At 32.0% G+C, this 14634-nt stretch overlaps 1 protein-coding gene across 4 annotated transcripts in view; it reads left to right on the forward strand.

Moving 5' to 3' along the window:
• AQR (aquarius intron-binding spliceosomal factor) overlaps positions 1-14634 on the forward strand; it is a 109723-nt gene that overhangs the window by 47339 nt on the left and 47750 nt on the right. For all 4 annotated transcript variants that reach the window (XM_081288689.1, XM_081288691.1, XM_081288690.1 and 1 more), the window contains 4 exons: positions 3439-3541; positions 6235-6355; positions 8510-8651; positions 13643-13821. In XM_081288689.1, the coding sequence (XP_081144815.1) occupies positions 3439-3541; positions 6235-6355; positions 8510-8651; positions 13643-13821 (545 nt within the window). The remainder of the gene's footprint in view (positions 1-3438; positions 3542-6234; positions 6356-8509; positions 8652-13642; positions 13822-14634) is intronic.

The following is a 14634-nucleotide window of genomic DNA, read 5'->3' on the forward strand; positions in this document are numbered from 1 at the left end:
TAGAGGTGCCAATCCATGGTCAGTTGGCCCTAGAGTAGGAATGCATGGCAGAAGCAGATCACTCATAGCAGGTGAGCAAAGAAGGAGAGGGAGGAAGGACCAGGGTCCCAAAATCTTCTTCAAGAATATGCTCCCAATGACCTAACTTCCTTCCAGTAGTCCTCCCAGTAACGCCACAGGCTGGAGACTAATCCTTCAACACATGGGCTTGAGAGAGATTCAGTATTTAGACTAGCAGCATTCCTTGTTCCTTCTATGTAAAGAAAAAAATTTAGTGCTGATTCCTAGAAGCGAATGGCTGACTCAAAGGTTATATGTTTAAAATTTGTTCCTTCAGAAAAGACTAACAATTTACACTTACACCAACAGTGCATGAGGCTTTCTTTCTCTCCCTACCAACACTAAGTAAATGAGTCCTTACTTTTTCCCCATCCAAGAGCAGAAAAATCCTTATTGTTTTACTTTGCATTTTTTTCATTATATTGGGAAAATTGAGTATCTTTAATTTTGTTAGCCATTTGCATTTCTTCTGTAACTTTCCTGTTATTCTTTACTATTTTTTATTTGATTGCTTATTTTCTTATTCATTTTATTTTTGAGAAACCTTTATATAGTCTAGATATTAATCCATTATCTAGTTTGTATTACATGATTATTTTTCTCAGTTTAACTTTGTAATTTCTTGTATTATTACAGGTATTTTAATTTTTTTTTTTTTTTTTTAGTTTCTGAACTTTATTAGTTCTACCTCATGCTAAAATTCCTGCAGAGTTGTGATTTAATACAATGATCTCAAATGAAAGTGGCATTTTAAAATAAATTAAAATGCAAGCATATCTGTATCAATCTATTTTTAAATGTGTCATTAAATTGGTTTAAAAGTCCAGTGTCAATTATATATCTGTGTTTAAATAATTTCATAATTTTTAAAATTTTTGCACCCACTCTGTTTTTTTTGTTTGTTTTGCAGATGTTTTAATTTTTTAGTTAATCACATCTGTCAATCTTCTTTTTAGTGATTATACTTTATGTAGAAGACCTTCTGGGCCCTAAAGTTACAAAATATTGTCTTATGTTTTTAGACCGTTTTTACATATTACATTTATTTTATCTGCATAATACATTTGAGGAAAAATTTTTTCCAATAGCTCATTAAAAATATGAAATATAATCCATTATATGTTAACATGTTTATTATTAATGAAAAATGTATACTCTAAATGAAAAAAACACAATGGGAAGAGTGCCGTTGATTTACATGTTTGTGAATCTTTTTAATGTGTGGTTTATTGAATCTAATTGGGTTTGTACATGAGCTTTAATGTCTTACTCATAAAGACTCAGATTAGGTGTAAATCCTTCCCAAATTTATCTATAGATATAATTTAATTTCAGACAAAATTCTAGCATAGTATTTTGAAAAAATTGACAAAACTTATACTAAAAGTAGTATGGAAAGGCAAGGGAACTAGAAGAGACACAATCATTTTGAAAATGAACAGTGTTGGATGAATTCTACTAGCTACTTCTACTATTTAGTATAAAGCTACAGTAAAGAAGATATTATAGTATCAAAAAGGGTTGATTTATGGATCAGTAGAGTAGAATAGAAAGAGAATTCAGAAATAAGACACACTCTCTCTCTCTCTCTCTCTCTCTCTCTCTATATATATATATATATATATATATATAGTTGATTTTTATAATGTACTTAATTAGAATTAAATTAATTTACTAATATGAAGAAAGGATAATTTTTCAACAGTGATGCTAGAACAGTTAGACATCTTTATGCAAACTATGAATGAACCTTGAACCATAACTTTGCATCATATACACAAAAAACTCAAATTGAATTACAGACTTAGATATCAAAAATAAAACAGAAAAAAAAAAAAACTTTGTCATTATGGTTTGTGCCAAGATTTCTACAGACACCAAAGCACAATGGAAAAATTAAGAATTGGCCTTTATTGATATTTAGAAAAAGTCAGCTCTTTGAAAGACATTGTTTTCAAAGAGAATCAAAAGGCAAGCCACATACTAGCAGAAAATATTGACTAAAAAACACATACGTGATGAAGGATTGGTATTCAAAAGTCTTAGAATTCCATAAGAAGAAAATAACTAATTAAATGGTAAGAGATTTAAATAGATAAAGTATCAAAGCAGATAGATGTTAGTGCATGAAAAGATGCTAGGGAAATGCAAATTTGAATCATAATATACTTACTACATATGTATTAGAATTATTTAAAAGAAAAAAAAAACAATGGACAATTTGCTAATGATGTGGAGCAACTGAACTTTTCAGACATTGCTGGTGGGAACTAAAAATGAGAGCCACTTTGGAAAAAGTTAACACTTTCTTTTAAAGTTAAACATGTGTTTACTATATGATCCAGCAATCCTTGCTTAAAGATATACTCAGGAAAAGTTAAAATTTTATCTTTATGCAAAAATGTATATAGTAGCTTTATTTGTAATTGTCAAAAACTAGAATACATATATATCCTTCAAGTGGTAAATGAATAAACACACCGTGGTACATCATGTAATATAGAACAGTACTGAGCAATATGAAGCAATGGACTACAAATACACACCACATTGTAGGTGAATTTCATCCACCAGTATCAGAAGATATCCAGTGTCCAAGGCTACCAAATGTGTGGTTTGACCTTCTGAAAAGGCAAAAATCATAGAGATTGAAAATACTTTAGAAATTTCTAGAGAGTGTAGTGAAGGTTTGATACAAAGTAGCATGAGAGAAATTTGGGGGTTGATGAAACTTTTTAAGTAGTGGAAAGCTGTTAAGTTCACAGAAAAATTTGGAATGGGTATTCAAGAATCCAAATTTAATAACAGTTTTAATTTTTCACTGTTGCATCAGGGACATTCTTCAATAAAACTGACTTTGTAAAGAAATACTTTGTGCAATTGAGGAATTCTGTGAATACTTTTAGCACAGATTGGTGCCACTGACTGAATCTTTGCCAGCAATTTTACCGTCAATGCCTTTTTTTGGGGGTGGGGCGGGGGGTGCTGGGGATTGAACCCAGGGCCTTGTGGATGTGAGGCAAACACTCTATCAACTATATACTATATCCCCAGCTAATCTGTATCTATCTACTCTATAGTCCCAGCTACCCACTAATGCCTTTGTACTGTTGGTGTATATATAAATATAGTGGGGGAGGAATGTCTTGGTATTAAAAACATGCTGTCCTTGCAGTTCCCTTGAAAGGATTTTAGGTACCATGAGGTTTGTAGAAAATACTTTAAAAAACACTGAATTATAAGTTTAATTTTCATTACTGTCTTTTGATATTGGCTGCCCATATCATAGGACTATATTTATTTTTTCAACTGTCTGTGAAAATGCATGTTTCAAAAGCAAATTGAATTGTTATGAATAAAATGTTCTTCATTCTGCAGTTCAAACACACTCCACCAGGTGGCATCATACCTCTGCCTGTTGCCAACCCTTCCTAAAAATGAAGACACAACTTTTGATAAAGAATTTCTTCTAGAATTGCTGGTAAATATTAATATTCTCTGAATTTTTCATGTAGTTTTCTCTGCCTTTTTGAATATTCAAAAAGATGTTGGTATACATTTCTACTGTACTAAAAGATTGTACTAAAAGATTATACATAAATCATACATACAAATGAACTCAAAATGAATCACAGATTTAAATTTCAAAACTAAAACAGAAAAAAATTCTTTTTTTCTTGTGGTTCAGGCCAATATTTCTACAGACACCAAAGCATAGTGAAAAAATTTATGAATTGGCCTTTATCAAAATTTGAAAAAAAAGTCTGCTCTTTGAAAGACATTGTTAAGAGAATGAAAAGGTAGGCCACATACTGGGGGAAAATATTGGAATACGGACTGGTATCCAGAAGTCTCAGAATTGTATAATAAGAAAATAACTAAATAAATGGCAAGAGATTTAAATAGACACAGTATCAAAGCAGATAGTATTAGTAAGTCCATGGACAGATGCTTAGTATATTGTCATTAGGGAAATGCAAATTTGAATCATAACAACACACAGCATAACGACTGTTTTGGAATTATCACTTGCTTTTTGTCAGATTTGATTTTTCATTTCTTGGATTTCTTCTCTCAGGTCTTTCATCTCTTGAAGCTGCTTTTTGACAAGAACTCATTACATCAGCAAGCATTTATGAGCAGCTTCTTTGTCAGGCACTGAATTTACACATTGGAGATACATAATTGAAACCATTCCTTTCTTTAAGGAGGTCACAATTAAACATACACAATACATGTATATGAATAAGCATTCATATGTTTATTTTTTATTTTTTTTTTAAAGAGAGAGTGAGGAGAGAGAGAATTTTTTTTTTTTAATATTTATTTTTTAGTTCTTGGCGGACACAACATCTTTATTGGTATGTGGTGCTGAGGATCGAACCGGGGCCGCACACATGCCAGGCGAGCGCGCTACCGCTTGAGCCACATCCCCAGCCCCTCATATGTTTATTTTAAGTGATCATTTAAATATAGTTACTTGAATATTTGGTTTTACCATTATCTTTAGGAAATCTTGGGAATGTTAGAAATAGAAGAACTTATCACTAAGTAATTGAAGAATTCTTAGGGATTTCTCATTCATTTTTGGAAATGAGAAGCTTTAAGTTTCAAACTATTTTTGTGTGTGTATGTGTCTGTGAAGATTTTTGTTTTGTAGAAATCATAGTTTTCTGTTATATAACTCATGGAGTACATTCTCTGATAAGATAGAATTATTATAAATTGAATAGCTTTTTGTGTATTTTAGACATTTTTGTGCCGAAGCTAACATACTGTGTTGATGTGCGTATACTTTTCTTACACATATGGAATCATATTAAGCATACTGTTTTATGATTTATTTTCTCAGCTAATATTTTTACTACAAAATGTAAAACACAATCCCTCACTGTAGGAAACAAGATGATGTTCTAGTTTCACAGCGACCACAAACTCTTTGTAGCAGGTGTTTAAAGCCCTAGTGACAGGTGTTTTAAGTGCTGACTGGGGAGAAGTCTTTGGGAAGTATTTTAAATTAATTTAAGTATAGAAAAACACTTTCTTACTGATAGGTTTACTTGCATGAAGAATATGACTTAGGCCACTATCTTTGTCTTTCTTCCTTCAAGATCACTTTTCATTGCCTTTGACCACATATGTGCTTTCTGAAAATTCTTCATGCTATTTTCTGACAATATAAAATCTCTCATGAGTCAGGTTTTGGTATTAATAATAATAATAAAAATGTGGATTTTCTACTAGAAATCTTTCTAATAGTATGTTTGAGTATAGAGTTGACTCTATGCTTTTTTGGGTCTTGTAACTAAAATCTTACCCTTAACATTTAAATAGGTATTCCAAAAGAAAATAATTTTTAAATTTATAGTGATACAACATAGCTTTTGTTTCCTCCCTTTCCTAAAGGAGGTCTTCAAGCTTTGGTTTCTTTAATATCCAAATAACCATTGAAAATTTAAAATATACATATTGCTTAGCTATCATAATATCTTTTTTCCTAAAATAATTTTACCTTGTACTAAAGAGAATATGACATTTTCAGATGTTATTATATTAGCAGTGTTGATTGGGTAACAAATTTATGTTTGTATGTGAGATGGATTGTTTTAATATTGCTCTAATAATAAGGGTACCTCATGGTCATCATTGAAGGGGAAATAGAGATAGTCCATTTCTCTTTTTACAAGGGAGAAGACAAAACAGATCGTATTGTTAATATAAGAATGACAAATAGAACTTAGGGCTTCTATTTTTCTCTTAATGATAAATATTCAAGTGTTTAAACTCTGGGTGTGTGCCAAGGACTTCCACTATTTTACAATATTCTATCTGTACATGAGAAATCAGAGAGATAAGTAGCACTTTTTCTGTTTTACTAAAAAGTAAACTAAGTTCAGGAAGGTAACTTGCCCATTTTTTCCTTGTTCATACATAGAGAAGCTGGGACTTGAACTCCAGTCCATCTGATTCCAAAGCCCATTACTATTGTTCCTCTTTCATCTTTGTTTTAATGGAGAAAATGGAGGAAAGACAAAACATCTTGTTAAAGTGCTTCAGTAACCTAAAAGGCATAAAATTTCTCATTTCACACTTTATAGTGAATTTGGTCATAAATTATTTTGAGTGAACAAAGATGATTCTCACTTTCTGCATGAACTGTTTCCTTTCTCTTAGGTATCTCGACATGAACGTCGGATTTCTCAGATTCAGCAGTTGAATCAGATGCCTTTGTATCCAACTGAAAAAATTATATGGGATGAAAATATTGTCCCAACTGAGTACTATTCTGGGGAAGGTATGGTAAAGAGATATAGGATTCAGGTGTAACCTGAAACTTAATTCAGAATTCATCGTATATAAAAAAAAATGTATTCCAGTTTATCTCATAAATTAGGATAATTTTCTGGTACCTGAAGCTCAACTTAAAAAAATATTTAATATTTCGAATGCTTAGTACTAGTATTTTTATTAAATTTAACCATACCTTATTGTATATATAACACTATATATAAAGTATGGCCGTAAAACTGTAAGACATAATGCTGAAAATATGACTTTCTATCAGTAGTTGATAATAAACCCTGAATTTTGATCCAAATTACCTAGTTTATTCACCTACCTTTCACTCATTTGGTTCTGTGGGCCTTTTGCTCTTCCCCTAAGAATGAGACTTTGCCACAACTGAGAATATACAGAAGTATCTTCTGTCATATTTTGAAGACAGATTTCAAAGGAAATTTCAGGAAGTCTTGAACAATGGCATTGTTAGAAAAATTGTGACTTTTAGAAAATCACAGATGGTTTTTTTTTTAATACTTTTTAGTTGTAGATGGCACAATACCTTTGTTTTATTTATTATATTTATGTGGTGCTTAGAATTGAACCCAGTGCTTCACACATGCTAGGCAAGTACTCTACCACTGAGCTACAACCCCAGCCCCTCACAGATATTTTCTTTTGGTATATTTATTTAAAAGACAAATTACTTCCCAGTTGTATTCTAAATGCATAATTGCAGCAAAACCAGTGTACTAAAATTGTGCTAGAGTTCAGAATAGTCAGTCTTCCTATCTTTTTATAGCTAGGAAGGTTGATATGTTGTTTTCTTATGTCTAAGGATGCATTCTTGGGTGATAAAACTACAGAAATTCAAGCAAGTGATGGTTATAGAAGTTGGGAAATGGTTCCTTTCAAGTGAAAGGAAGAAAATGTAAGGTATATGAGAGAGTCCTGGATAGCTAACAAGGTGTTTCCAAAGCTTCATTTTTAAAATGTCCTTTACTTTTTGGCATATCTCCCTATATCTATTTTTTCCCCCCTTTCTGTTGAAGAATCTGGATTGTTTGATCTGCAGTTCCCCATAGCCCAGACTTTTCAAAAGAATACCATTTTTTGTTTTTTGTTTTTAAATAAAATGTGCTATGAAAAGAGATGGTTTCCCTCATCTTCTGGCCTGAAATAAATTGAATTCAATTGCTAGTCAAAGTTAACTAATATAAATGACGTGAAAATTTTTATGCAGCATTGTTTCTTGTCTTTAAGTTCTTTTGTTATATCTTTGATATTCTGCATGACAATCATAAAACTGATTTGCTAATAAAATGTGCTTTGGATTCTTTTTTTTTTTTTAACCTTTTTGATAATGTCTGAAGTGCTTGGTTACTTATTATCCAAGAGAAATAGTGTTAAGTGAGAATAATGGAAAGAATATTTATCATTAACATAGAGAAGAGCAAGTCTGGAATAACAAGGCAAATTTAGAGCATAATAGTGATCTTTAGAGACCTATTTATGCAATGAAATGTATTAATCCAGTTTTCATGGTAAATTTTGTCATGTGCTAAGGTCATACTCACTTCAAGATTTGGCAAATGTGAATTAGATGATAAAATAAGTCTTTAATAAAGTATTTGAGACTACTAGTGTTAAGTATCTTTAAATATTTTTTAAGCATTGTCTGATATTTAGATTAATGTATTATATGTACTAACAAAATTCATCCTTCATTCCTAGGTTGGTTTGTTGGTTGGTTAGTTTTTGTTGTTCTTGTTGTTGTTATTGTTTTGGTACCAGGGATTGAACCTGGGGGCACTTAATCACTGGGCCACATCCCCAGCGCTCACCCCCAGTTCCTAATTGTCAGCTTTTATTACCCTGGTTTCAATTTCTTTCTTTTTTTTTTTTAATATTTATTTTTTAGTTTATTTTACATTTATGTGGTGCTGAGGATCGAACCCAGTGCCTTTAGTGTGCTAGGCGAGCACCCTACCACTGAGCCACAACCCCAGCCCCCTGGTTTCAATTTCTATGTGAAAATAAAGATAAGATGTTATCAATTAAACAGCATTTCAGTTATCATTAGATTCTTATCAAATTTATGGTATTTTTTTAATACATAGAGTAGATGACTGATTAAAAGAATTATTCAGATATGGATATTCCTTTTCAGGTTGTCTTGCTCTTCCCAAGTTGAATTTACAGTTTTTGACTCTTCATGACTATCTCCTAAGGAATTTTAATCTGTTCCGCTTAGAATCAACGTATGAAATTAGACAGGACATTGAGGACAGTGTCAGCAGAATGAAGCCATGGTGAGTAAATTGGTTCTACATAATAATAACAAGATGCATACAGTGACTGATAGTTCTGTCAGAAACTTCATAAATGTGTTTAAAAAATAGTTATATGACATGAAGCCTTCCAAAATATAAGATGTTTACTCTTTAAGAAATTCTATGTGAGTTAAAATCTATCAGAAGTGCTAATATATGAAATAGGTATTTAAGTACTTGGAGGCAGAACTGGGAGACTGGAGATAAAGTAGGAGAAATTGTCTTATTTTGAGAAAAAAGGGAAAGATGTAGAGGAGAGTAGGTTAGATCTTGGTAAAGGGGTAAAGAGATGGGTATGAATTGTCTGGCAGTCCTATACCAGGGAAGTTTAACTTAAACCGATGGTTTAAGTCCTGGATGAAACTTATGATAAAGGGTTACTCCTCTACCTCAGTTGCTCCTATGAATGTTGTTAGTACCATCATCTCTATGGGAACTGGCCAGGGACAGGGGATGTTGCTGAATGTTACACGGAGTGGTACACTGGTAAGTCTTCTCTGGCTCTTTATCCGTAGATGGACTTGAAGGGGCTAAATCATCAGGATTTACTTCTAGAACAAGTTGAGTAGGTCTAGTTATTTGAGGAACTCTTCTGTTTAAACTTGGCTCTCCACCTGCTGGCTTATGTCTGGAATTCTTTTACTAAAGTCCTTCACTGTAGTTATGCAGAAAGCTTTGCATTATGAGATTTGTGAAGGTTCATTTTGGTTTCTTAGACGTTGATTGACTTGGTATAAAAGCTCTCCATTGACTATGGCATTCTAAGTATGGAATAGATGTGACATAAGCTATGTGACAAAAGCATTTTCAAATTAGTAAATTTCTATGAAATGAATTTTCATTACCTTATGGTCATACTCCATACATACACATAATCGTTCTGCATTTTATATAAAAAGCTTAACATTTCTTGAAAGTGAACTAATTCAGGTATCTTCCAAGCTTCTCTCTTTACTAATTGCAGAGAACTACCATGGGCACTGTGATTATGATCTATTTTTTTCACTTCCATATTTTATTTTATACACAGTTCTATTTTTTAATTAATTATTATGTGAAAAGTTATTCTGGGTGAGACTGTAAAACACAAGACAGAGTATTTTTGACTTAATAATTAGTTGAGTCAGTAAGCAGGCTAGTACTCTGAAATTTGTATACCCACTGGCTGATCATCCCTGCCCACAGCTTAGCTGAAATTTTTGCCCATTGTTCAGACCCTGCGGGAGTACTTGATCAGAAAACTTACTTACAATTTATCATTACCTTGAGTTTATATGTTTAGATTCAGGCCCTAGTTTTGGCCAAATAGGGACTTATTAACTAGCAGTTCAATAAATAGAATTCACTTATATTTTATTTAAATGCCAAATACAACAAAAATAATACTTATGGCCTATTAATAGAGGAAATTTTTTAAAGTTATATCATTTTAAGATTTGAGGGGGGGTCACTTCTGGAGTTAATTCATTCATACTTATACTATTACATTTTTCAAAATTTGCAATCTTAATTCCCATTTCTGAAAATAGTTGTTTCTATATAGCATGTATCTTGAAGATGAAAAAGTAGCACAGGCATTTTCACTTATTACATGATGATCATATTTTCAGGCTGCTAAAATCACTGGGCAGTGATAAGAGGAGGGAGCAGAAATTTGTACTTTTTAATGCTTTGTGTTTCAAATCTTTTGTAAGAAAAAGGAATAAAGGGAGCAGATTAGTGGTTCCCTGGGGTGGGAACAGGGATTGGTTGCAGTTGGACAAGAGGGACCTTTTTTAAGGATGATAGAAATGTTCTAAGATTGTGTTGATAGATATACATCTCTATTTACTAAAAATCCTTGAATTGTACATTTACAGTGAATGGATTCTATAATATGTAAACTATACTGAAATAAAACTAGCAGGAAGTGATAGATAGAACACTGCTTTACAAGGGATTGTTCTATTGCTAACCAAGTCATTGGATTGCAGATCCTTTGTTATTAGTTTCTCTTTTTGATGTAATGAAGTTCTGTAATTTGTTGCTATGACACAAAGCCTTTACATTATATGTATTTTATTTTCATTAGCTTTTAATGTTTGGCAATACTTTCTAGTTTGGGAGTGCTAGAGTTCTTGTGTCACAGATTTCCCCAATACACTATTCAATGTAAAAACAAAAGTGCAGATTAGACTAACATAAGAAAGAATGGGTATTTGGATGTTAATTGTTCTAATTATTGTAGTTAGCTTATTTTTTCCTCCAATCCATGACATCATCTTTTATTTAAATGTTATTCCCAGAGAAGATGTTTGCCTATATATATTTGTGTGTGTGTGTGTATAACCATTTGTTTGCATGTTTAAAATTATGACTGTGTATTTGAAGTAGCATATAGAAATGTTTGAAGTATAGAAAATAGAAATATTAGCAATTGAGGCTATTTGATGAAGAAGGCAAAAGAATAAGAGTATAAAGTCAAACTAAGTAAAGCTTCCCTTCAGAAATGAAGGAGAGATACTGAGGGTGTGCATCACCTGCCTTATGAGAAATGTTAAGGGGAATTCTTCAAGCTAAAAACAAAAGGATGCAAATTAGTAACATGAAAAGATCCTTATAACTAAAGTGATTTTAATCAAGGAAAATACTTCTTAATTTCAAATTATATTACAAAACTGCTGTAATAAGAACAGTATGGTACATGCATAAAGAGAAAGACCAATAGACAATTAGAAAGCCCAGGAATAAATCCATACATATACAATTAATCTTTCACACATGTGTCAAAATATACAACAAGAAAGGATAGTCTTTTCATAAATGGTATTTGAAAAACTAGATATTCATGTGCCAAAAACAAAACAAAAAGGAAATTGAATCCCTGTCTTCTACCATACTCAAAAGTGAACTCAAAGTAGATTAAAGATTTAAACATGGGGCTGGGGATGTGGCTCAAGTGGTAATGCGCTCCCCTGGCATGCGCAGGGTGCTGGTTCGATTCTCAGCACCACATAAAAAAACAAAATAAAGATGTTGTGTCCACTGGAAAACTAAAAATAAATAAATAAATATTAAAAAAATTGTCTCTCTCTCTTTCTCTCTTTAAAAAAAAAAAAAGATTTAAACATAAGACCTGAATTTATAGAACTCCTAGAAGAAAACATAGAGGAAAAGTTCCATGACATTGGTCTTAGCAGTGATTTTGTTTTTTTGGGGTTTTTTTTGGGTTTGTTTTTTTGGAACAGGGAAAGAGATACAGCAGCAAAAGTGCAGGCAACAAAAGCAAAAATAAAAATAGTGAGATTACACTAAGCTAACAAGTTTCTGTCCAAAAAAGGAAACAAGAATATAAAAAGATAGCACCTCTAGAATGGGAGAAAATATTTGTAAACCATAAATTATAATGATGGATTAATATTCAAAATATATAAGGGACTCCCATATAGCTCAGTACAAAACAAAACAATAATACCCAAACAATTGAAAAAAAGGCAAAGCATCTGAATAGACATTTTTTCCAAGAAAGGTATGCAGATGACAGATGACCAAAAGGTATACGAAAATGTATTCAGCATTATTAATTGCTAGGGGAATGCAAATCAAAACCACAATGAGATTTTCACCTCATAGCTGTTATGATGACTGTTATCAAAAAGTCAAAACATAAGAGTTGGTGAAGATGTGGAAAAAAGGGAAACCCTATATACTATTGGTGGCAATGTCAATTAGTGTAGCCATTATGGGAAGCAGTATGGAAATTCCTCAAAAATTAAAAGTAGAACTATTGGTCCAGCAATCCCACTCTGTTTATATAGTCAAGGAAATATAATCACTGTACAAAGAAATACCTGCACTTCCATGTTCATTGCCGAATTGTACACAATAGCCAAGATATGGAAACAAACCGTGTGCATCAATGGATGAATAAAAAAAAAAATGTGAATATATGGCATATATGCATGTATACATGGTAGAATATTACTCAGCTTTAAAAAGGAAGAAAATCCTACCATTTTTTTATAATATGGATGAACTTGGAATACATTATACTATTCAGAAAGGCAAATACGGATGATTTTACTTACATGTGAAATCTGAAAAAGTAGAACTCAGAAATGGAGTAAAAGTTGACTGTTGGGGATTGAGGTGAGTGAAATGTGAAAATGGTAGTCAAGGGGTACAAACTTTTAGTTATAAGATCTGGAAATTCTAGCCAGACATGGTAGCACATGCCTATAAATCCCAGTGGCTCAGGAGGCTGAGGCAGGAGGATCATAGGTTCAAAGCCAGCCTCAGCATCTTAGTGAGGCCCTAAACAACTCAGCAAGATCCTGTCTCAAAATAAAAAATAAAAATGGTTTGGGATGAGGTTCAGTGGTTAAGTGCCCTGGGTTCAGTCCCTATTACAAAAAAAAAAACAAAACTAGATTTGTAAGTTCTAGAGATTCAATATACAGCATAGCAACTATAGTTAATAATAATGTATTATATATTTGATTTGCTAGACAAATAGAGTGTAAGTATTCTCATAATACAAAAAAAAGGTAACTGTGGTGATAGATATGTTAATTTAGCTTGACTTCAGTTGAGATTTTACGTGTGTATACAAACATTCCTTAATATACATTTTACTGTCAATTACACCTTAACAAAGTAGAGATTAAATTGTGTTGAAGTATTTTATTTTTCTTTTTTAATAAAATGACTACACTCCAGAATGCTTTAGTATGTATAATGTTTTTATTTTTTTTCAGAGGCGAGGGAATATTCCTCTACTTTCCTTTCTTTCCTAGGCCATATTTGCCTGTTTTATACTATCATATATACTTTCTGTATATTGGGACTTTTTTGCATAAGTTTAAAAATAAGGATTGCTAATGTTAATACCTAAATACTAGTAAAACATGTATTCTTAATAGTTTTACTTGTCTGAAAGTTTGGGAGACTTTATTTTTGTTTGATTAATCATCTATTTCTTTGATTTTCAGGCAATCTGAGTATGGTGGTGTAGTGTTTGGTGGTTGGGCACGAATGGCCCAGCCCATTGTGGCTTTCACTGTAGTTGAGGTTGCCAAACCCAACATAGGTGAAAACTGGCCAACCCGAGTTCGTGCAGATGTTACCATCAATTTGAATGTCAGAGATCACATCAAAGACGAATGGGAAGGTAATTTTATATTTGAAATGCTGAAGTTGCCTTTGGCTTTTTTAGTTTATAGATTTTTCACTTAGAGTATTAGCGAAGTACTTTACTAAATGTTACCCTTTTTTCTTTTTTTTGAATATTTTTTAGTTGTAGTTGAACACAATACCTTTATTTTATTTATTTATTTTTATGTGATGCTGAGGATCGAACCCAATGCCTCACACATGCTAGGCAAGCGCTCTACCACTGAGCCATAATCTCAGCCACTGTATTCTTTTTTAAATAAAGATTTTTCTGGGCTGGAGCTGTAGCTCAGTGGTAGAGCACCCACCTCGCACGTGTGAAGTACTGGATTCGATCCTCAGAACCACATAAAAATAAACAAAGATATTGTGTTCAGCTACAACTTAAAAAAAAAAAATCCATGATTTAAAAAAATAATAATAAAGATTTTTCTTAAACTTTTATTAAATCTTATCCTTGAAATTTGATTTAAAGGAAGGCAGTTGTTCTTCTAATTATTAGTAGTAAAAATACCAAGGATCATTCAAGAATATTGAAGTATCCCAAATATTTTAATAAAAAGAATAAGATCATATATGTATCCCAATGTTTTGGAAATTGCAGTTTGCAGAGCTGAGAGGAGAACATTTTAAGTCATAAGTTACGATAATATGAATTGATAGGGACAATTCAAAAAGAATAAATACAATAGTGTTCATTTTAGAAATGGAGAATACCCACATATTATTAGCACACATGTTCAGTATAAGAAAGGAAAATTGGTATTTTTCAGGAGATAAAAGCAGCCAAAGTGAAAAGTATAGGGATGTG

Source organism: Spermophilus citellus, assembly GCF_964194105.1.
Source record: "Spermophilus citellus genome assembly, chromosome: 4".
Taxonomy (NCBI): domain Eukaryota; kingdom Metazoa; phylum Chordata; class Mammalia; order Rodentia; family Sciuridae; genus Spermophilus; species Spermophilus citellus.